The 26,143-nt window shown below is 35.7% G+C and overlaps 1 protein-coding gene across 8 annotated transcripts in view; it reads right to left on the reverse strand.

Annotated features, from left to right (window-relative positions):
- Positions 1–26,143, reverse strand: part of LOC143247154 (cadherin-AgCad1-like) — a 43,238-nt gene that overhangs the window by 15,847 nt on the left and 1,248 nt on the right. Inside the window, exons 2-7 of one of the 8 annotated variants that reach the window (XM_076494784.1) lie at positions 18,118–18,210; positions 16,594–16,833; positions 13,661–13,891; positions 9,258–9,349; positions 2,890–2,979; positions 1,149–1,217 (exon numbers count right to left, since the gene is read on the reverse strand). In XM_076494784.1, the coding sequence (XP_076350899.1) occupies positions 1,149–1,217; positions 2,890–2,979; positions 9,258–9,349; positions 13,661–13,891; positions 16,594–16,647 (536 nt within the window). In that variant the 5' untranslated portion in view covers positions 16,648–16,833; positions 18,118–18,210. The other 7 variants (XM_076494786.1, XR_013026405.1, XM_076494785.1 and 4 more) reach the window with 7 other exon arrangements.

Consider the following 26,143-nt stretch of genomic DNA (forward strand, 5'->3'; position numbering starts at 1 on the left):
TCTTCAGAAAGATCAGGTTTAGCTATATAACAATCAGTCTCACAGTGGATAATAGAAGAGAAATCCAACAATGAGTCTTCCCCACCAGCAACCTGTGATAACAGTGCTATAGATATGACACCTGAACTGGAAACAAACCTCAGAATTCATTGTTGAAATACATTAAATCAAACAAAAGTGCTTGATGTAAAACATGCAAGTATGAGAAAAAAAAGACTGGAAAATTAAATTAAAATATTTCTTCAATGTTAAGAAAATATCCATCTGTAATGAAACAATTGACATCATAATTCACATGATAAACACAAAAAAAAGTTAATATGAGGACTGCCAAATGACAAGCAGTTCAATGGAGGTAGCCAAATGAATCAGGAGAGTATATCTCACTCTTATTGGTGGGAGAATTAATGCATGATTTTCATAAGAGATGCACTAGAATTAGTCAATTACAATGGAAGAAAGATAAAATGCTTTTGACATGCTTTTTTTTTGTACAGAGAACAGAACTGTATGAGAATAGCTATTTATATGAGAGAAGGTAATGTGTCATATTAGAATATAAATTTCAGCATTAAATTGTGTTTCAACAATATTAGAACTGAAAAATATCTTGACTTTCTAAAAAATGTGTAAAATTATAAAATTCCATTCCCTTTAAAAACTAGGCAAAAAGCTACCTGTGTTACAATAAATTTTGGAACAATAAATAATAATTGTAACACCTACTTGTGCTCCAACAATGTAAAAGTCATTTACTGTATTTTCAAGAATATTTCCCCAGTACTTGTCAATTAATCTGAAAAAACACACCACAAACATACAAAGATGTGTGGATAATTCAAAGATAAATCAACATCTCAATTTGCAACACTGATTTAGTAGAGAAAAAATATTCCAAAAAAATGTTGAAAATAATCCTAACAGCTTGTATGGTTTTCATTTCAATTAGTGAAAAATGTTATACATTAGCTACCCCAACAGACAGGTTTACTTCTAGTGATTAATAATTGTTTATAGAAACAATTAACTTGTAAGTACATATGATTTCTTTAATGGTTTTCATAGAAGTAGTTACATTTCTTTCTCTACATGTATAAAATACATACATCTGTACAAATATATGTTTTGACTAACCAACTGATTCTTACTTCAATGCTTCTTCTGCCTCCATCACAGAGTTGTCCTCCTCCTGTACAACGTGGAACAAAACATCTGTACTGGATAGAAAAAGAAATTTATATTAACAACATACAAATTTATAATTATGCTGGCATGAGGTGCAGCTGTTAGATTTTTACATACATATGGTCAAGATTCTTTATAGTAAGTGTCTGCAATTTGTTGGTGATAAGTTTCAACAGCAAATAAACAGCACACAATCCACCTGTTACAGAATAATATATTAAAATCAGTTAAACATACATACAAAAGTATACCACACTGTTGGTTATCACAGTTGTAACTAGAGGTATAAAAATGTCTTTTTTTATTTCTTAAAATTTCACACAGGATAATTCAATACATGAGACAAAACACTTTTCCTTAATTATGTTATCACAATAGAATATGATTAAAACTTACAATCAAAGTCTAAATATATCTATCTATCTCTATAAGTAACTCAACCTATGTATTTTGAATGCATATTAATAGCCTTACAGAGGCCTAGAACATTCCACACATCACAAGATATTATGATGTATAATGCTCAATTAAACCAATGAGGAAAACTTAGAAGGTTCTAATAACATGACACAATAACACAATAAAGTCCAATTCATAACTAGTGAACTAAAAAACAAATGATTTATAAGTAACCAGTGAGATAAACAAACTTGAGATAAACTATGACATCTAAAAATGACTACATTTAACTCACACTGTGCTTAAACTATCTAAATCATAAAACTCCCATTAAAAGTCAAGTAGATTTAATACTACAGCTAATTACGATGTATTTTTCAGGCAGTAAGTCTGATATTAATTACTATGATCTTAGCTATCACCCAGCCAAACATATCCTTAAGGCAGCAAGTCAAATGGTATTGCTAGGTATAATTTTCCCCACAACATATCTTTAAAACAGGAAACCCAGTGTTCCTGAAATTCATCTCTCAATAATTTGGGTTTCCAAACAAGTCACAATACGCTTAACTCATAGATCTTTGTGTTTAAGTAACATAGTAGTGAGAAATTAAATGTTTGAGTGCCTAGCAGTGACACCTATGCATTTGAAAAACCTAGCATCAAGAGCTATATGTTTCATTGACCTAGCAATGAGAACTACATGTTTGAGTAATCTAGCAGTGAGAGCTATATATTTAAATGACTAGTGTTGTAAGCTACACGTTCAAGTGACCTAGCAGTGAAATCTACATATTTAAATAACCTAGAAGTGAGAACTACATAGCTACATGTTTCAGTGACCTAATAGTGAGAGCTACATTTCAGTGACCTAGTAGTGAGAGATACATGTTTTGGTGACAAAGCAGTGAGAGCTACATGTGTCAGTGGCCTAGTAGTGAGAGCTATGTGTGTCAGTGACCTAAGAGTGAGAGCTACATGTCATAGGATATAAACATGTTGTCTATAAGTGTTTCTCAGCCCTAAAGCCCTGTAGATCTTTCAAACATTACCCCATATCCAAGTATTGTTAGTTATTTTCACAGGTTTTTTTCGTTTTCTAAGTATGTAGCTCACTAAAACATCATAACATGTGTACTTAGATCCACCCATCAGAAAAGGGTTAATCTGTCTCCACTAATTGTAATCATTCTTTCTACTTATTAATATAACAATGTATTTTAATCATTAAGAAAAACCAATTTCAAAAGCAATTAATTCATTAACAAGTTTCTAAAACAATTGTTCAAACAAATAATTACTTACTATTCTTGAGGGTTGTATCGGTTGTCATCACCAGCATAAGCTCTGTAATCATCGATGATAACTATCTCGGATAATACATTCTCAAGTAGCCTATGAAAACATCATTATATCAAAGACAGAAAAATCTGATTAAAATATCTATGAATATAGAACCATAACTACAGGTTATATCAAAGAGGTTTGTGTTTTCAACAGTATTAAAAATACACACTATGAGCACGATTATTATAAACACTGTTAAAAACTATGAAACTCTCTTTACACTATCAAAACTTCAACATGTGGTGAACTTATTAATTAACTGAATCCTTTTATTTTATCACTTTACCTGAATAAACTGTCAAAGTTTAAAACAATTAGTTTTTGGCTGAGCCTACGTGTGGTATACCTATTCACCAATAATTGTAAAAACATTTAAGTATAAACAGCACTTGTTCTGGTTGTATATCAACACCTGATATAGTTATCACTAACTGCTTTATAAACATCTAGCATACAAAAGAGAAATGTGTTCATTACAGGTTTACATCTGGCATAATTATCACTAATTGCTTTATAGACATCTAAAATGTAAATAGAAATGTGTTAATTACAGGCTTACAAATGATTTAGATATCAATAACTGCTTTATAAACATCTAACATATAAATAGAAGTGTGTTTATTACAGGCCTATATCTGGTGTAATTATCATTAATTGCTTCATAAACATCTAACATATAAATAGAAGTGTGTTCATTACAGGCCTACATCTGGTGTAGTTGATCTGAAAACATCATAAAACATTTTAAACAAACTAATGTGTTAAACATTTGTCAATAAATAGACTTCATTTACTTTGAAAAGACAACATAAAATATTACACAACAATTACTGAAGTTATCAGTGCACGTCAGGTCAACAATATTAAACATGTATAACAAAGACAAATGATGCTGGTGAAAAAAATATCTTTAAAGAAGCTTTCCTTGCAAGTCATCCTTTTGCTCTTAGAAATTGGATTTATAACCTTGACCACCCAATTATTAAAATTAACCATGTATCTAGTAATAAAAAAAAATATTTCATGAGATTATAGTGTCCTGACTGAGACTTGAACCACAAAATAGCAGCTTTACAAATGTACCTAGATCTAATCCAGATCTTTTTCTTGTCATGAAGATTTTTTTCATCATTCCCTCATCTAATAAGTGCATGTAAAAAGACAAACTGTCAGGAATGAACAAATAAGATTATATATAAAAATATGATTTGTTCATATCAGATATCTTCCAATCATTAATGTTCAGCTGAACACAAGCTTTCATTATGAAATTCCAAATGTAATTTCCAAGTAATACAATACAGATGTAGGCATAAAGTACTATCTGAAATTAAAGAGACAGTAGATTATTGTGACAAAGAAGAAAGTTCTAATCTTCTGAGTGCAGGGAAGTACCTATTGAAAATACATTTTCACTATAGGAAAATTATAAGTTTATAATTTAAGATTTTTTTTTTATATGTGATGTTATATAGCAATGTTGCTACAAAAATGCCTTACTTTGTGTGTTATATATATTTAGTGTTCGCATGCCACGAGACTCTGCAACCCTCTAATGGAATCAAATAACTCTAACATGTCTCTCATGCAAATCATTATACAACACTTTTCCACAAATAAAACAGTACACTCACTTGACTTGTGAGACTCTCTCTATGGTCTCTATCAAACTACCACTTGAAAGTTTGGCAGACAACAGAAGTACTGGAAGTAAATGGAAAGTGTGAGTGAAGAGAATTATCTCAAAATATATATTCAGTATACGAAAATTACAACTTATGATATATATATATCTGATACTCCCCTCTTCTGACAAGATTAGCTACAATCCCACATTAATTAGGAGAAAAGACTGGTGTGAAGGAAAAACAAATGTATCCTCCAAAAGAACCCAAAGACTACCTCTGTATATGAGAGAGTCAGAGGGGAACCACATCACTTGTTATTCAGGTATACTCTTTGTTTAAATGTGTAAGAAAGCAGAGAAGAAAATGACAGGAGCACATCTGAGGGGGAGAGAATGTGGTATGAAATTAATCCTAACTGACAAAAAAACTATATCAATTCCACAAAGTTGGTACACAAGCATGTAAAGTGACTAGGTCATGGTGGACCATATTGAGTACGACAACTATAACCTAAACAAGGGTAGGATGAGAATCTTGTCATATTCACCTTAAACTGAATAACTGGAGAATTGAAAAACCACATCAATTTCTGGGTATGATGCAGAATTAACTCTGAGCTTTCATTCCAGGAATATGAAATCTGGCATCAAAGAGATATCTACTGCATGCAATTAACACTCCCACTGTGAAACAGGCCAAAGTATTGCAAATAGCAATAACATCCCCATAAAAAGAGAGAATGATGGATAGTCAAGGATAGGATCAAAATAATCACCCCTACCAATGCTGTAACCCATAACACAGACAGGAAATCGAGGGAGGAAAAGAGATAACCCAAAAACAGTGATACTACTTATGTTGATTGGTTAACTCTAAATCTAAAACCAGGTCATGGGGTAACAACAATCACATAGCAGTAGGACCACTGACATCTACAGGCTAAAAAAATAAGGAAATAAATATGTCTTAAGGGACAGATGAAACAAAGATCATGAGGAAATAGGTTCAATTAGTCCAGAAGAAATGGATTAACATGGTAAAAGAAAACCCTGAAAATATAGAAAGTATGTCATAAGGCTGCTCAATAGCCAAAAATCATGAAGACTGAAAACCCTGGTGTCAAAAAGCCATGCAAGAAACTTAGAAACACCAGCAATAATAACATGAACAGCAGGAAGTCTGCAAAAGGCCTTCCACTTACATTCATACATGTGTAGGAAGGATGGATGGATTTAGCCAGATGAAAGACTGTACAATAGGAGAAATAATATTTCCTAACCAAGGACCAGACAAAGGCTAGGCATAAAGACAGAGCACAAGAAGTGCAGGATGCAGAACCTGTGACTGGGCCTAACAAAGTAAATAACAAAAACAATGGTTGATCCAGTCAGTAGGGTTTGATCAAAAGGACCTAGCACAGAGTGGTATTATTAAAGTAAACAAAAAGTATAAACATAGAAGAATGTTTGGGAGTACTCCTTGCTGAAGGTATCTATAGCTACAGTTTGAGGATGAGGTACTTTGGTAACTGATAATTTAAAGCAGTGGTAAAGGAATTCCCACTACTGCAAAGCTACCTGAATGCTCAAGAATCAAGGTACATCATGTTGAAGTTGATTAAATAATGTATCATGAGGTTGAAAGCACAAGTGATGTGACACACAATCAAATGAATGTATTGTACATCAGCTCAATACAGAAGATTAAATGCATAGAAACAGCACAATTTCAACTGGGTGCCAACTGGTGGTTTATATATGTTACCACCATTGAATTATCAGAATAAATCACCATGAGACAATGTCTGGAAATGGGAAGAATATGATTCAAAGATTGACAAATGGCCAGAAGCTCTAGATCACTGATGTGTAAAACCTTTCATCAAAAGACAAATGACCCAAAGCTTCCTGGTGAATACCATTGCATCTCAGTCTTGAAAGAATGCATCTATAAATAAATGTAAGTCGATTTGTTTGTTTGTTTTGAAATTTCGCACAAAGCTACTCGAGGGCTATTTGTCCTAGCCGTCCCTAATTTAGCAGTGTAAGACTAGAGGGAAGGCAGCTAGTCATCACCACCCACCGCCAACTTTGGGGCTACTCTTTTATCAACGAATAGTGTGATTGACCATCACATTATAACGCCCCCACGGCTGAAAGGGCGAGCATGTTTGGTGCGACGGGGATACGAATCAGCGACCCTCAGATTATGAGTCGCACGCCTCAACATGCTAGGCCATGCTGGGCCTAAATGTGAGTCAAAAAAAGGAGACAAAAGTGGAATGCTCACTGATATACAAGCCTTGTCCAACTACAAAAGTAGATTGTCTACAGTGGGGGAAGGAATGGTAATGGAAGCAGCCAAAGGATGAAGACCATATTCCCAAAAGGTTAACAAAACAATTTTGAACAGATTGATGGTCCTCCAGTTCCAGGTTTTCTTGGAAACTACAAACAGGCAAGAGTAAAAAAAAAAGAAAACCAACAAAAAACAACAAACCTGGATAATTTGTTTGCTTGTTTTGAATTTTGCACAAAGTTACACAAGGGCTATATGCGATAGCTGTCCCTAATTTAGTAGTGTAAAACTGGAGGGAAGGCAGCTAGTCAACAGCACCCACTGCCAACTCTTGGGCTACTCTTTTACCAACAAATATATGAGATTGACTGGCTGAAAGGACAAACATGTTTGGTGTGATGGGCATTTGAACCTATAGCCCTCAGATTATGAGTCGAGTGCCTTAACGACCTCGCCATGCTGGGCCTCAAACCTGGAGAAGGATGCTGAACAGGTTCAATAGATTGTTTGGTAAGAAGGTCCTTTGCTATCTCTAATAGACACTGGCACATTATGGGATCCTGAGGAGAAGAGAAGGAAACAGGTATACCTAAAACAAGAGAGGTGAGAAGAAAAATGGAATTTAAGTCCTTTTAACAAAACCTGAAGAACCCAAACATCAGTGTTGAAATGGAGAGACTGAGTAACAGTTTTGAAGAAAAAGGACAAGAAACATGAACAAGTACCACATCAGGCTTTGACTGACATAAACAGGAAACCAGATGCAAAGAGGTAAATTGTTGGGCAGATGTAACCTGATACTCCAATGACTGTACCAAAAATGAAACATCTTAAACATGAAGCCATATGCAAACCATAGAGATAAGGATAGGGTACATGGGTTCATAGATAAGACAGCATCATGACCTAAAATGTCCCAACAACAGACAAACCATGTTTGCAAAGTCAAAGTCAAAGATGACAAACAAGCCAATGTGGAGGTAAGGAGGGAGAAGATGTATCCGAAAAATCTCTCAGAACTTCTGTGAAGTTCATCAAACAGGAAACAAATAGTGGATAGGTACTGCAAAAGAGCCATGAGGGTAAGACAAAAACTGGTACATTTGGCATGGGTGAGATTAAGGAGAGATTCAAAACCCACCCCACAAAGGAGTAAAACCGAGCCCAAAAATTAATTATAGAAATATAGAGAGTCATCCATATGATATGCTACAGCACACTAATCAGAAGTTTACAGGGAAGAAGACATTCTGATTGCATCACTTAACTGACAGACAAACTGATCAGCAGGAACTTGAATTTTGGGAAATTGAGGTAAAGTAAATGGGTAGTATAATCATGCAGTAACTATGGATGTGTGTCGTGAGATATAGTAGAAAGAGACAGAACTTCATATACCTGAGAAATAAAGTATAAAAACTGTGAAAGACTGCACAGAATCCTCAGTAAGAGCATGGGAAGGCACAGCAAACTGGTGGATGGAAACCAGGGATCAAAGTTCTCATCAGCTTGTTTAGGTTCCTTATGTTCAGGAGAAAGTGGAACATGTTCTGGAGATAAAGGGTGACTTAAGTAATGTTCAATCTCCCTGTGAATAAAGGCCCACAAATCTTGCAATGGATTGCCTGCACTTAAAGCCTGTGGTAAAGTGCTTATCAAATGCAAGACACCCATAGCGGTGACATGAACTTCATAATTCATGTTGCAGCAATTGAGAAAATTGTTTGAAATAAATTTAAATGTGACCAAAGAAGGATAAGTGTGCTGAACTACTGACAAAAATTCTTGAGGATATGAAATTGAAACCACTTCAATATATAATTTAGTCTAAAGCTATAATAAAGACAAAAAAAAAGAAGAAAGATTTTCAAGCACAAGCACTATCAAATAAAAGGTGATACTTCAGTAGAGGTGCAATGAAAGAATCAAATAAGTCATGTGAGTGTTCTATGCTCCTATTGGTGGAGTAGTGATGCATGATGATTCACATGTGAGGAATATTGGAATCATTTAATTCCAGTAGGGGGAAGCAGAAGGTTTGTGGCATATATAATAAAAAGTTTACATATATAAGGCAGCATTAAATGGGAATAGCTAATTTTATGAGGAGAGAAGAGTAACCTATTGAAATTTCAGTAAGTAATGTAACTCAACAATCACTTTTTCTGGAACATTTCACATTCTCAGTTAACAATAATTTCTTCTGTTCATCACCAAATCACCATTTTGAAGGTTTTTAATCTTGTATTAAACTACAACCTGTACTTTCAGTTTTGATACTGGTCTCATAACTTCTTTCAGGTCACATTCTGAGGCTCTAGTGTTACTAGTCAACATTTTGAGCCCCAATTTCTTATTTCAAGGCAGTTATTCAGTTTTATTTTGGAGCTTACTACTTACCTTTTAAGCTTCATTCTCTTTTCTTCTGAGAGGTCATCCACTTTTATCTTCAGTGTTAAATGTACTTGTTGGTCTTCTCTCAGTAGATAAATCTAAAGTTGTATGATGATTAAATTATAATATACTCTTCAAAACAAGAAACACAAAAGGGATATTTTTGTTATTTTAAAGAGAAATATATGTAATAACATTACAAGCTTAGAGTATGTGATGTTACACGTGTTAAAACACTGATTGTCAGACCAAAGTGACAATAAAAGTTGTGCACTTTGAAAACGGAGGAAAACATCGAATTTTTCGCCAAAACGCATTCGTGTCCAATAAATTTGTTTGAGAGATCTGCATGTTCTGCAAGTGCAACATGTGCAAATGCCCTATAAAAGTGACGGGTTCTCGGTTTCCATAGCTCAGTGTTAAGCCACCGACACGCAATACAGTTACGCCAAGACTGACTGAAGCACAATGCAACAACGCCATTGATCCCTTGGAAGCAGGCGAATCTCGATCAGATGTTGCCAGAGCTGTGAATGTCCACCCAAGCACCATCACAAGACTATGGATCAACTCGTGACCGTCCACGATCTGGCAGACCTCGTGTGATCATGCCCGCACAATTTCGCTACATCCGGTTACGTGACCTTTGGAATAGGACCACCACTGCGACGTCTACTGCCTCAACCATACCAGGGCTGAGTAGGATTTCCGATCAGACCGTACACAACCTTCTACGAGATGCAGGAATCCGACCTCGACGTCCAGTCAGAGGTGTCAACCTCACCCAGCAACATCGTAAAGCATGGCTGCAGTGGACTCAGGCACATCGGGTATGGCCTCATTGACGATGGAGGCATGTTTGATTCAGCGATGAATCACGTTTTATGCTTCGTAGGCAGGATGGAAGGACCCGTGTTTACCATCGCCGAGGTGAACGTTTTGCAGCAAACTGCGTGCAGGATGTTAACAGATATGGTGGTGGCAGCGTAATGATGTGGGCTGCCATCGCCTACAATGCCAGAACAGACCTTTTGCACATTCGAGGGAATCTTACGGCTCAACGATACGTCGACGAAATTCTTAGGCCCCATGTACAACCCATCATTGTGAACGTCAACGATGTTTTTCGACATGACAATGCCCGACCTCACACAGCCCGACTCACCACTGTCTTCTTGAGACACCACAACATCAACGCTCTTCCCTGGCCCTCCAGATCACCAGATTTAAACCCCATCAAACATCTTTGGGACGAGTTGGACCGACGTCTGCGACGGCGACAACCTCAACCGCAGACTCTACCTCAGCTTGCAGCAGCTTTGCAGGCTGAGTGGACAGCCATTCCACAGGATGTGATTCGTCATCTCATCGCTTCCATGGGCAGGAGATGCCAAGCAGTTATTGATGCTCACGGGGGGCATACTCGTTATTGACGTTGAGTGACGTTAAACTTCACCTAGTGAGCGTGGACTTCGCCTTTGCAGACTTTGGATGTTCAGCAGTGAATGTGCAAAGTTTCACACATGTTATACAGAACTACCCGGAATAAACTTGTTAACAATTTGTCTCATATTTTGCCTTTTGCGTTTCTTCTTTTGAAGAGTATATGTAAAACTTGAAACAGGAATTTAGTTATTCAATTTTATTTAGTTTTATATCTTATGATAGATTATAAGAAAGAACCTCATGAAGAGAAAAATCAGATTCTTGTAATAAGTAAAAAATTAAAATCGTAAATCAAATTGTACATAAAAATATGGCAAAAAATCAAACCAACTATAAGATGTTTAATAATACACTTAAACCAACAATCAAGCTAACAATTAATCTTGAAGTACTGATGTGAACTGATACCAAATAAGAAAGAATTAAAATCACAAATAAACAGATGAAGATTGAGCAAACACTTTGCAATGAATAAACTGGTCATGGATAAAAAAGAAGAATCAAGTACACGTGTACAACAAGGAAACATTATGATAATTATCAACAGTACAAAACACTAGTGTCTCATTATAGTACTGACTGATAACAATATTGTGTTTTCTTGTTGAATTTTGTGCAAAGTCGTTCAAGAAGTAACTGTGCAGGCCACTCCTAGTTATAGAAAAGAGGGAAAGCAACTGGTCAACACCACCCACTATCAATACTTGGTCAAGAGGTACCTGTGGTAACCATTCCAAATTATAGAAAAGAGGAAAGGTAGCTGGTCAACACTACCCACTATCAACATTTGGTCTACTATTTTACTAATAAACAGTGGCCTGCAAATTCCAAACCATGTGCCTTAATCACTAGACCTTGCCAGCCTTACAATTTGTTTGTAGACTAGGTGCAAAAGAGAGAGGAATCAACTGCCTCTCTCTACAAAAAATGAGAGAACAGGTAAAAACAAAAGGGTTCTACCTGTAACATTATTAAAACAGACTAACTGTTTTTTTCAGGTTACTTTTGTCTACAATAATTTCCATTCAAAAATATATTAACTCACAGCTCACACTAATTTGAACCACTCTTTTATTTAAGTATAACTTGCATTCCAGGTGATCGATGACAAAGAAGCATAATCAAACAAGTATAAGGTCTATGAAATTATCACTGTGGAATCTAAATCTATCCCAAAGCAAAGAGCAAAGTACATTCATTATAACCCACATTCTGCTTCTAAGAATGTCAGCCAAATGCAGAATACTTGCATGAAATGTTCAAATCAGAAAGTCCAGTCTTCACTTACATTAGAAGATCCACCATCATACTGCACACCTCATGACTAAATTACATATTAAATAAGTAGTGGTCAATAATCACAGATTTTTGATGGGATTAAAACCTCAAAGTCAATCAGCCTGTGATAGCTCAGAAGTTCAGCAAGCAATGTGAGGTTATATGTTGCTACCACTCAGACCATAAAAAAAAACTGAGAGGCAATGTTCATGCCACATGTTACAATGGGGTTGCCCCAAGAGTCTACATATGTGTAATCCATGTGACTTCCCCTATGGACATGCATAACTGTGATGACCAATCCCTCACCATGTCAGTCTTTGTTTCATGTGCAAAATGTTTTTACCCACAATTAATAAACAGAGATCACATTATGTGATCTACAATATTCACTGTCATTACTAATCAAACATTTCAGCCACATTCATTACTTGTAGTAATGTAGCTTTTACACTTGCCTACACAGTTAAATATACAATAAACCCAGTTTTCCATTAATGTAAAAATATCTATGAAGTAATATGCACGAAGAAAACGTATAGTAGCTATCCTTTTTGTGACCATTTAATCTCAAATCCCAGTAAATTAGAACCAAAGACAGTGTTTGTTGTTCTTCCTATATACAGTGTCCAGTTGCACCTTACTGTGCCAACAGAAGAGACCAAACACAAGACCATAACAGAAATTAGTAGAAACACTGTTTTCCTTCTTAGTACTGCCATCTAGAAGTCAGAAAACTCAACTCTATTATATTACAGCAATCAGCCCAATGCTCTATCAGCTAGAACTTCCAATTAGAGGTCAAACAAGTCATAACAGTGGATTAAAAACAACTCCCATCATATAAAAGCAACTGTTCTTAGTCTGTATGCTCATCCTTACAGTTCTGCCATAATGTAAAAACACAATCATTATTAAATAGACACTGGAGCTCAAATAAATAAAAACAATAATTTACTTAAACTGTATTTGAGCTCTTTTGCACTTAAGTAAAATTCATTTTTAAATACTCTTCACTAAACCTTGTTGATGAAACTTTGTGGAATAGATGGCAACTGCCTGTTGTGGAGAAACAAGTGTAGAGGACGACATTTTGAAAGGCTTCCACCTTTCGTCTTCATGACTTTCAAACGCCATCCTCTACACTTGTATCTCCACAACAGGCAGTTGCCATCCATTCTACGAAGTTTCATCATGAATACTCTGCCTAAACAATCTATCAAAGAAAAACCTTGTTGAGTCTCCGAATTTGCATGGTTTCCAAATATGCATTTTAGAACACAAAAAATAAAGATTTTCTTCACTGGAACAGAATGTCTTAAAATTATCAGACAACTCATACTATCAAATACCTTATCAATAATTTTATAGGTTACTTAATTTTGCCAATATAAAATAGGAGAAAAACTTAATAACTTTAATTTCAAGTTAAAAAAGGTAAGTACTATCTTTCATATAACATATTAAGAACAAGTTTACTACATGTTACAAACTAAAACATACATAAAGCTAAAGCTTAATGCATAACTATATATAGACACCATCCATAAATATAAATTTTATGAAAATCAAACAATAATACTAGTGAAAATATGACATTCCATTACTAATCCTCACTCATCCAGCTCTAAAGTTTCTCATTATTTCATTAGTAAGAATTCATTTCATAAAAATAAAAATCTCACCAGAACTTGAGTGGTGCTGTTTAAATTATCCTTGTCATATGCCATGACATCAAAATCAAAGTCCCCCTTCATGTCACTTTTAGGATAAAAGTTAAGGGCGACCTCTCCCGATACACTGTTTACATAGAAAGGTGTCTCAATGTGTTCAATGTTCTCATCTTTTTTCACTTTGAAGTCGCCAACCAGCTTGTAGTGGACAACAGCATTTTCTCCTTCATCTAGATCAGTAGCCTGTGAAACACAATTCGTTCTACACATTTCCTTCAACAGGTATGTAGGCTAAACATGATCATTTTAGAATGGAAATAAAAATATTAATCTACTGCTGCAGCATCTTCAACCTTTCAAATGGGTAAAATAGTGGCCAAATACTAATCCTTTTACTAGTTACCACATAAAACAAGATGACTACTGATGAACACTTGTTCACTATTATTTCTTGATAAACTAATGAACTTACAAGCATTCATGGTGAAAAAAGCTTCACATAAAAAAATTCTTTACTGTGGTAGCCCCATTTCCACCTAACCATCTGTTCAAGGGCTTGATCAAATTAGACATCATAAGTTCTGTTTAGGACAGTTCTGAATTCATTACTGCATCTTCATGAAATCTGGAAGACTCTAGTAAACACTACAGTTAATAATAAAGTATTTTAAGATCTTCAACAGTTTTCAGAGTCAGTCTGAGTGAAAGGTGAGTATTATGCTAAAAATAAAACATTTATTTAAACCTTACATTTATATAACTTCAGGAATAGTTTAAAGCTTTTCTCCCATTTCCTTTGTCCTGACATTAACTGTGTTAAAATTATTGCATGAGGTAAAAACATGAAATAAATACCATTTTTTCAACTGCATTGATTGCAGTATTGACCAGACAGTTTCAAATTACTTATTTTAACTTCAACAATAACCTTTTCTCATCAGTTTTCTTTCAATTTTATTTTTGTAACTTGCAGTAGTGAAGTGCACTTTCCAAAAAGGCAAGACATCACTACAGAAGCCCATTAGGTATTTCCCATAGCCCAGAAATAATATAAAAAAACCAAAACAATCATTTTATACATACATTGAAGCTCATATAAATAAAAACAATAATTTACTTAAAATGTATTTGAGCTCTTTTCCACTTGAGTAAAATTAATTTTTAAATATTCTTCACTAAGCCTTGTTGAGTCTCAGAACTTTGGAAGTCCAAAAAAGAATTTGCATAATCTTCAAATATGCATTTTAGAACATAAAAAAATAAACATTTTCTTCTCCAGAACAGAATATTTTTAAAATGTATCTTAGAATGGCTGGTATGGGTATTAACACTTTTATTGATAAGGAAAGAACAATGTTTCAACCTTTCTAAAACTAAAACTATCAGATATGCCCACCAGTGTAAGTCTGTGGACTCCCATTGCTAGAAACATGGCTTTGATACCTGTGGTGGACAGAGCACAGTTAGCCCATTGAATGCCAACTAGAACTGCATTGTATTAACTGCAGAGATACCAACTATTTCAAATGACTGAGCGTAATGATTGTAGACAGAACCCTTTCACAGTTTTAGTCCTTTTAGATTTGCCAGAAACAAAACAATCTGGTGAACGAGGCCTCTTTTTTTACCATCTTGTGAACGATCACAGTGGTGTTCCTATGCCACTTAGAAAATAAGAAATACCCTTCTATGCGAGCGCTGATTGGCTGACAAGCGCTGATGACATAACTATGGATTCCCCCACGTACCCAGTATGGAGAAGCACCACACTCAAACTATTGGTAGACTTCGGAGATACAAATATTTTTTATTATTTCAAGCACAAATATGATTATCGCCAGTAGCCATTTGGACTATGTCTTTTATTTATTATCAAAATTTATTTGTATCTCACTAGAAATTTTCTTTTCACCCCTTTCAAGCACTAGGGGAACAATTTATCATTTTATTGTATAGGCCTATATAATATATAATAATTTGGGAGTTGCAACAAGTTGTAATATTTGTCTGTATGAGCGTATAGTTGTAATGTATACACCAAAATCGTAATGATTACTCTCAAATCATAATGGTTGGCATCTCTGCTAAGAGTGAAGAGTCTGTAGTTACTATTTATGAGGATATAAATAAATAAATTATTGTTAGATGATCTAGAATTTGTGATAGTTTGAGCAAATAATCAAAAATAACCTATGCAGTGAAAACACATAAAGAAATAATTATGTTACACTATCACATGATAAGTGCTACAAATGTTTCAAAGTCACTAAACACTCATAATAAAACATCACAAAAAGTGTGCAATAAATATTTCAAAACCACAGAAAATACTTGTGTTAAACTGTCATTAAAGGGGTGTTAGAAAGCTTATATCTGGCAGTAGTAATATAAATTTAGTCAGGGGTTTTCCAAATCAGTATGTTACTTTCATGTAAACAAAGTTCATTTTCATCAGTTGAAGATTTTACTAAAATGCAGGAATAAACTTGGATATTAATAATTATTATAATAATGCATTAACAAAACTTCACTTGATTTTGAAGATTTTAGAAGTTTGAGTTGTTTAAAAGTTTTCACTTCTTGTAAAGAAAGATTATTTAGTACATCTGATCTTTAGTGACAAATGTTTGAAACACTAACTCAGAAAATATTTCAAACTGGTCATTATATAGGCAACTGTTACTATCTGTGAAAGCAAACAAACAAGAGGCTAAAATAGCATCAAGAATCAACAAAAACCTTTCATTTACAAGTATTATTTCATTGACAATAGACAATAGTGAGATAAGATATACTGTTCTTTTATATACTATAAACACCCCTAAAAGGTTGTTTATTCAGTGGTTTTTATTCAATTAACTTTCTTGTAAAGGATAAACTATATAAATGACTTATCACCACTGGTAGCACACGTTTCTGGTACTTATCAGTTACTTTGACTCCACCTGTAAATCTTTGTTCTGTAAACATTGGAGGATTGTCATTGATGTCAATAACATTAACTGTGATATTAACAGTTGTTAAATCATTTCTATTAAACTCAGCAACTGCTTCAGGCTTTTGTGAACAAGTTTCTTGTGCCTTCACTATTACATTATGAAAAGCTATTTTTTCTCTGTCCAGTTTCTTTTGCAGTGTCAACTCTCTTGAAATTTTATCCAACACAAAATACTCTATGTCACCACCTGTTCAACAAATTTAAAATATTGAAATGAACAAATGTTCTCAAAATGTTTAATATGTATAAAAATTATGCGAAGCTAGCAGAAACACTTGCTGTCAAAGTAATATTATTATTGTAACAGTATTTTTTTAGATTCAAGATCTGCAGAATAATACAAATGAAATGTAATCATAGACATCAAAATGTGCAAGTCTACTTGTAATTAGATCGTACTTTATAAAATCTTAACTAAAGTTAGGCCTATGTTCAATAAACAAAAAAATGAACATTTCACCATATATTTTCTTTGCGTTAGGATAATTAGGACTAAATATTACATATTTAATACTGTCAATGAATAAACTTATAATGTTATTGTACTAAGTGGTTAGTAAAAAAACATTTAAATCTGCTATTTTTTATTTCTTCATTTATCGTCTAGTTGCAGTGACTTGTTTTTGAGTTTTTCAACTCTCTGGTGCAGAAGATAATTACACTGTTTTTCTGGGTAAAACTGTTACTATGCATGCTTATAAGGCATACAGACAGCATTATTATAGCATGACAAGATGTTGGTGTCTGTGATTATCATTCTTTGTGTATAATAATAATAATACTTAGTTTTTGTTTATCGTGACAACGTGTGCATGCAGCTTAATATCTAGATACTGTGCACACACATCACTTCCATAACAGACACAGGAACAAGTGTATTTTTTACAAATGTGATTTGCATAAATGCTGGCCAGTGCTGTTCATAGCACCTTAATTTGCTTAATTAGAGCCTACAGTATTATTATCATTGTGACTTTCACAATTAATTATGCAACTGGTAGTGGTGTGAACTGCTTAAGAACTTCAGTTTTATTCCAAAGTCTGGGAATTACTATTAACCAAGACATAGTGTAACTTCATAGAAGGTATACATATAGATAGAGTTTAATTACATTGATATTACACACATTTTCAAAAGATGTAAAACTGCTATGTAGAAGTTTACAACAAGGTTATTATTTCATGGGTATTTACTTACAAATACATTAACCATTTGTATCATGTTTTATTAACATGGTTTAGAATTTTCTCAAAGTTAAGTTACACAGATAAAATAACGTTTAAGATTAAATTGCTGCTATAGTTATTTCCTTCAGAGGTTTAAGATAATTACTTTGGAAGAATAAAACAATATAAGTTTGCAGTCTAGCCTTATGACTATTATATGATAATTATTATGAAATAAATAACTTTATAATTTCATATGTTTCTAATTCACCTTTTTTGCATAAGAATAAAACATTTGACTAACTTATAATAAAATAACAGATGGTACTTCTTGGTACTTAGCCTCTGGAATGAGTACTTTTCCTTCAAGTGTTTCTTCTTCAAAAGCAACTACATTCTGAAACACAAAAAATAATACAAATACAACTATACCAAAACCTGTTACACTGAGAAGCAATGCTATCAGTACTGGTTTACCCTGCAACATTTTTTAAAGGTGAGAAGTGCCTCCCAGTGGACTAACAACACTAGAACTGAGGTTTTGATACTCATGATAGGCAGAGCACAAATAGCCCATTGTATATTTTGTACGCAGTTTCAAACAACAGCTACAAACAACCTTAGGAATATGGGGACTTGTGACTTAACTTCAATTTATTTCTTCTTACCTATAGAGTGGGTTCAGTGTGGTTAAAATCCAGACACATTGTGTTTCAATGATATACCACATAGCACTGTTTATGTCATCTGATATTACCTATGCCACATGGTACTATTTATGTCATCTGATATTACCTCTGCTACATAGTACTATTTATCTAATCCAATATTACCTCTACCACAAGGTACTATTTATGTCACCTGATATTACCTCTGCTACGTACTATTTATGTCACATGATAGTATCTCTGCCACATGGCACTATTTGTGTAAAAAGAATTAACTTGAAAAGTACCTATTTTCCTTCTCAATTATATATAGGTAAAAACAGCTGATATGAGTAGAGTTGATTGATTGATTGATTTAGTGTTTTATGGCACAAAGCAGCTAGGCTATCTGCACCAAACGTCCATTAAAAGGTAAAATAAATTAAATGTAGTAAAATACATAAAAGGGAATGAAGGTAAAACAAAACATCATTGAAAAACAGAAAAAGTATAAAATCAATGTTGACACCTAGTCTACAATGTTAAGAGAGAAGGCAGAATAAGAGAAGTTGTAAAGGACTTTCTCTAGCAAAATGGTAATGATCATAACCCGCCAGGAAAACTAACAGGTAAGTACAAGAACCACCGTCAGTCACCTGAAGTTGGCCTTTCCAATCCAGGTTCCGGGTTATGTGTCATAACAGCCATTATTAAAAGGTAAAATAAGAAAAGGGTTAAAAGACATATAGCAAAATCATAATAATAATTAGCCAAATGTCCTGCAAAAAGGTAAAAGGAAAGTAAATGTAGTAAAATTCATAAAAGGAAACAAAGGTATAAACAAAACAGCAATTAAAAACAGAAAATGGCATAAAACCAATGTTGGCATCCAGTCTACAAAGTTGTAAAGGGCTTCCTATAGCAGAATGGTAATGATCATAACCTGCCAGGAAGACTAACAGGTAAGTACAAGAACCACCATCTGTCATCTGAAGTTGGTCTTTCCAGTCCTGGTTCCAGGTTATGTGTCATTATGGCCAGAACTAAAAGGCAAAGTAATAAAAGTATTAAAAGACATACAGCAAAATTGTAATAACTTGCCAGGAAGACTAACGGGTATTTCAAAAGGATAGTTCAAACAGCAGCATTAGTCACCTGAAATTGGCCTTTCCAATCCTGGTGTCGAGTTATTTAATGTTCTGCCCATTTTCCAATTTCAAATTGAACTAGAGAAATTGAGACTGAAAAGGGAACGACAATTAAAAATGTGTAATGAATAAATATCAAACACTTAAATGAGATTAAAAAGCTTAATGGCCATTAAAAAACTAAAAACTTTATCAAGGTGGACAGTGTCACCATCACCAATAACACTGTCTAATGTTATGGACAAACCCTGGGAGAAAACATGTTTAAAATAGTGCCATCGTTGAGAGTCGTAACGATGGCAAGAAAGTAAAATATGGCTTACAGTGATTTGAGTGTCACACAAACTACACACTGGTGCAACTGTTCCAGATAAAAGAAAACGATGAGTTAAAAAACTGTGACCAATGCGTAGTCTAGTTAGAACAACTTCCTCCTTTCAAATCTTAGGGAAGCTAGACGGCCAAAGCCCAATATAGGGTTTTATTTGAAAAAGCTTGTTGTCGCGTTGCTCACTCCAAGTAGACTGCCAGCTGGCACAGAGCCGAGCCTTGAATAAAAGACCATAGTCCATGTATGGAATAGGCACAGTGATGATACTGCTAGAGCAGATAGATTTAGCTGCCGTGTTTGCAAGCTCATTCCCGAGAATACAAACGTGGCCTAATATCCAGAAAAACTGGATAGAAGTAGATGTTAATGAGAAATGGACCAGTCGGTTTTGAATATCAGCAAAAACAGGGTGTGAGCCAATGTGAAGTGATTCCAGGGCCAGTAGAGAACTAAGCGAGTCAGTATAGATAGTGCAGTTGGAGTACTGCTGAGCTTCAATATGATCCAGAGCAAGAGATATGGCATACAGTTCAGCAGTGAACAAAAACGCAACCATCGAACTGCAACAAACCATGGCAGAGCCCACAGAATTACCTGATTTGGAACCATCCATATAAATTGGAACGGAATGATTGTTCGAAAGATGTTCAGTAAATAAAAGATGGTACTTCCAATTGGGAGTATCTGCCTTATTCAGATGACTAAAAGAAAGGTCACATTTGGGAGCTGTTATTTAATAAACCATGGTGTATTCTGCAATGTTATCCAAGGACAGACACAATTCATCCAAATGTGCCTGGATGCAAAGGCCAAAAGGAGCAATGGCAGATCGTCTGTTTTGAAAAAGTATGGCCCACTGAGGAAAGAAAACACATCCCCAGATGGGATGCTTTAGTAAGGAACAAGGTTTCGAAGAATATAGTAAAGACAGTTGCAAATGGCGAAGGTGCAGAGAAGGTCATGAGATTCTACATGTAAGCTTTGAACTGGAGAGGTGCAGAAAGCCCCAGTGCAGAGTCGAAGTCCTTGTTGATGAATGGGGTACAGCATCTTTAAGGCCGAGGGTCTGGCAGAGCCATAGACTATTGATCCATAGTCGAGTTTTGAACGAATAAGAGCACGATATATCTTTATCATAGGACATCAATCCGCTCCCCAACTGGCAGTAGAGAGGACACAAAGGATATTCAGTGCTCTTGTGCATTTGGCACATAGCTGCTTTAAGTGTGGTATAAAGGTCAGCTTACAGTAAAAGATAAGCCCCAAGAACTTGGTCTCAGGGACCACTGGCAGTGAAACTTCACCGATACGGAGTTCAGAATCAGGGTGAATATCCCTTTGGTGGCAAAAGTGCATGCAAATGGTTTTAGAGAGAGAAAGATTAAAGCCATTTGCCGTAGTCCACTTCAGCACACGATTGAGGGCAGTTTGTAGTTGCCGCTCAATATATCTCATGTTCGAAGATCGACATGAGATGTGAAAGTCGTCGACATAAAGCCCATTTGCAACAGTGAGAGGGAGTTGTTCAGGAATGGCATTTATCTTTATACTGAAAAGTGTGACACTCAAAACACAGCCCTGAGGGACCCCAAGTTCCTGTACAAAAGAACGGGAAAGTGTCGAACCCACACGAACATGGAATCTCCTGTCCATTAAAAAATTTTAATAAACATGGGTAAATGGCCATGTAACCCATATATATATGGAGGTCTCAGAAAATGCCATACCTCCATGTTGTGTCATAAACCTTCTCAATATCAAAGAATATTGATACAAGATGTTGGCATTTGAGAAAGGCTTCTCTGATTGATGTTTCACGTCGAATTAAGTGGTCCGTGGTGGAGCGCTGTCGTCGGAACCCACACTGGGTGGGCGAGAGGAGGTTGTTTGATTTCAGGAACCAAACAAGACGAGCATTAACCAGCCTCTCTAAGGTCTTACAGAGACAGCTCGTCAAAGCAATTGGACGGTAGTTTGAAGGAATCTTGGGATCTTTCCCAAACTTAGAGAAAGGTAAGATAATAGCCTGGTGCCAGACATCAGGAAAAACATTCTGCTGCCAGATCCAATTGGAGACAATTAGAAGAATATCAAGAGAAGCTGGAGAGAGATAGCACAGCATGTCATAGTGTACATCACCAGGTCTAGCAGATGTACTGCCAGACCGATGAAGGGCCATTTTCAGTTCCACCAGTGTAAAGGGACAATTGTAGTCAAAGACACAGTCAGTTCGAAAGGAAAGAGGTGAGCGCTCTGCCCGAGTCTTGATGGCCATGAAGGTGAAGGAACAAGCAGAAGTGCTAGATACCTGGCAAAAGCTTTCACCTAGAGTATCAGCAATGCTCCGGACATCAGCTACCTCTTGGCCATCAGAGAGTAAGATGTAGAGGGGGACAGAATTGTAGTGCCCACTAACCTTTCGAATCCTGTCCCATATGACCTTGGAACTGGTGGTAGAAGATATGCAAGTTGTGAACTTAATCCAAGATTCCTTCTGGCTTTGACGTCTTACCCACCTAACATATGCACAGGCCCATTGGAAAGCATTGCGGGTCGAAAGTGTGGGATATCTACGAAAAGTATCCCAGGCCCATTTTTGAGCCTTCCATGACAAGTGGCAAGCAGGATTCCACCATGGACGAGGATTTCATGGAAAACGTGCCAAGGTTTTAGGAATACACTAAGCAGCTGCTTGTATAATACAGTCAGTTACTGCTGCCACACAGTCGTCTATTAATGGCTGATTCACGATGGCAGGATCAAGTTCTGTGAGAGCAGTGAAAGTGAACCAGTCTGCCTGATCCAGCTTTCACCGGGGCACGTAGGCAAGGTGGCATCAACCATGGCCACTCTCTCTCAAAAGTATAGGAAAATGATCACTGCCTAGTGGATTATTGTCAACCCTCCATACAAAATGGGAGAATAATAAAGGGGAGCAAATCGAGAGATCAATAGCAGTAAAGGACTGACTAGGTGCATGAAAATAAGTGAAAGAACCAGTATTGAAAAGAGAAAGATTGTAATCAGAGAGCATACATTCTACAGAGTGATCCCTTTTATCAATAACAGCACTTCCCCAGAGGGGATGATGTCCATTAAAGTCCCCCAGGATTAGAAAAGGAGACAGCAACTGTTCAACAAGAGCATCAAGGTCTGATTGATCATATGTCTCTCCAGGGGACAGGTAGAGAGAACAAACAGTGATGGTATTACCCAAGGAAACACAGATGGCTACAGTCTCCAAGGGTGTGTTGAGAGATAAAGACAGGGTGGGCACATGCTGATCAACCGATAGTGCCACTCCTCCATGTACTCGTCCATCACACAGCCTGTCATTTCTGTACAGAGAAAACCGCTGAGTGGTGACTGTATCAGCAGATTTTAGAAATGTTTCTTGTAAGGAAAAACATACAGGATGGTAGGAAGCAATCAGTGTTTTGATATCATCCAGATTAGAACGTAAACCTTGACAGTTCCATTGTATCAAGGTGGCCATTTTTAACGATGGGTAAGCGAAGTGGCTGGAGAATCCTTCTGTTTACGACCACATCCTTTTTCCTTATTGTCCTTAGTTGGAGGAAATATATCGACCTCCATGGATCCTGTTCTGGGTCGATTGGATAGGTCTTCGTTATTGGAAGGGAATTCCAGTGACTGAGGACACGAACAAATGATAGTTTTGCATCTTGGGGTGGGCAAAAAAGATGTATCAGAAGAAATGCCTGTATTTGAAAGTGAAGGATGTGGATCTTGAGGTTTGTTGGAATGTATGGGAGGAACAGAGGTGGGTGTGGAAGTCGATTCATGAACCTTTTTAACCATGGAAGTCAAAAGGCTTTTCATTTGTTTTGAAAACGATTCTCTTTGAGGTACAGAGAGATCTGTCTGCACTCCCACTGTATTTGTGGAATGAAGTGCAGCAGCATATGTCCGAGATGGAGTGGTGGACAGCAATTTCCAAGCCTCAGGATAACTAATGTTATGAGTCGTTTCCAAACGCTGCACCTCTTTTTCCTCCAACCATTTTGGGCAAGAACAAAAGTAGGAAGGGTGAGAATCATTGCAGTTGACACAATGTGGGTCCGTGTCACACTCATAGGCATTGTGGTACTTGCCACCACAACGAACACATGTCAAGGAACCATGATATGCAGTCTTAGAGTAGCCAAACCTCTGACATTGAAAATATCGGAGAGGGTTTGGAATGTACGGCCATACCCTGCAAATTAGATAACCTGCCTTGATGGTTTCAGGTGCATGTGGTGATGTAAAAGTGAAAACAATGTTATTCATCAGCAGTGTAACTCCATTTTTGCATGTGGAGATGAGCCTCACTGCAGAAACTCCTTGAGTGGAGAAAACAGCGAGAATCTCTGACTCGGGGACGTTCTTCAAATCCCTCTCAACGACTCCTCGTGATGAATTCAAGGTAGCATGAGGAGTAACCTCAATAGGTATATCCCCTATGCATTTGAATTCAAGAGAAGTTTACTGTGTTGGGTTGTGGATGTTTCAACCAATATGTTTCCAGATCGGAGCTTCTTTACGAACTTCGGAGAGCCAGCAAGACCCTCTAGTCCCTTCTGAATAAAAACGGTTTTGCCCTAAAGGTTTTTCTGAAAGAAAATGTAATATAAGAAAATGATGTATGTGTGTTACAGATGTTGAAGATTGCTGCTCAGTCTTCAAGACGTGGTCATTTACCTATTGACTGTTTTTTCACTATTTTATTTAAATTTTTTGAAGGAGGATCCATAGGAAAAAGGACAATTTCGGTACCCACTGACCCCAACCACCATGGAGCCCTACAAGGGGACGCACTACAATGTCATGCAAGGACATTGCAGCAACACCAGGGTTTCGTGAGCACTATACCCAAACACCAGCATCAGACATAATGTCCTCAACACCCGTTGAGAACTTTCAACACTGGTACTTGATTGACTCTAGCCCAAGTGGATCAGCTGATTGACCCAAGGGGAACACCCAAAGGCCTTCTTTGATGGCTGAAGAAGGTTCAAACATTGTTTACTCTTCTACATACAGATTTCTCTAACCATACCAGCCGTTTTTACATATATATTTTTCTCTACAAGTTGGTTTTCTCATCACCATGGATGCTTCTTAATTATGTTTCATTCAATAATGAAAGTAGAGAGAGGAAAGAAATGAAATTGAAAAAAATTAAATAAATAATAAATTCCTCTTCACAAAACCTTTGGCTACAAAAGTGTACCTCATATCATTACATTCATAAAAAATAAAAATATTGAAATATAAAGGATAAGAATAAACTTATTATTCATAGCACATAGTCAAATCATGGAATCCTATGGTAATATTTAAATTGTCCAAATAGTGATACAAAAAACTTCTGATAAAATGCTGAATCTGGACAGAAAACACTAACAAGAACTTTTAGAAAAATAATACTGTCATAATCATCTATGTCAACATTTCTTGAATTTCCAAAGTTTATGGTTAAAATATAAGACTTTCACTGCAAAGAAATATACTGAACATAGACATCAGAACATAACATTGAATGAGAAAACAACATACTAGCACTAAGTGACAATCATCCCATAAAGGCAGAAAAATGTGATCTTCACATTTCAGTAGAGATGAAAACACAATGTTAATTCAAGGCCTGTGGTAGATCCCTGATGAAATAACCAATAGATACAGTTAACCATTGAGAGCTGGATCAGAGAAACTAAAAAACAGTGACAAGAAAAAGAGAGAGAATAGAAGTAAAGAAGAAAAATCATTAGTCTGCCACAAAGGGTGAAGACAAACATAGAAGTTGGTTTATCATTAGAAGTAATAAACAATATATATGTAACTAAGACATGGATAATTCTGTGAGGTATGCAATGTAAACACACCAATTAGTTTATTTGAAATAATAAACAATATGTATGTAACTAAGACATGGATAACCCTGTGAGGTATACAATGTAAACAAACCAGTTACTCACCATACAAAAGAACATTACATACATGATAACAAAATAAAATGCTTTCATATACAAACAATTTATTAAATCATAAAATATTAGCAAAGATTAAAAAGCTAAAATTGAAGAAAACAGCTACTGTTTTTAACTTTCATGATAATCATTGATAATTGTAATCATTAAAAGTATCAAAATGTAAAAATGTCACCAAAAATTGCTAATTGTGATAACAAAATATACAACT

Source organism: Tachypleus tridentatus, chromosome 3, assembly GCF_004210375.1.
Source record: "Tachypleus tridentatus isolate NWPU-2018 chromosome 3, ASM421037v1, whole genome shotgun sequence".
NCBI lineage: Eukaryota > Metazoa > Arthropoda > Merostomata > Xiphosura > Limulidae > Tachypleus > Tachypleus tridentatus.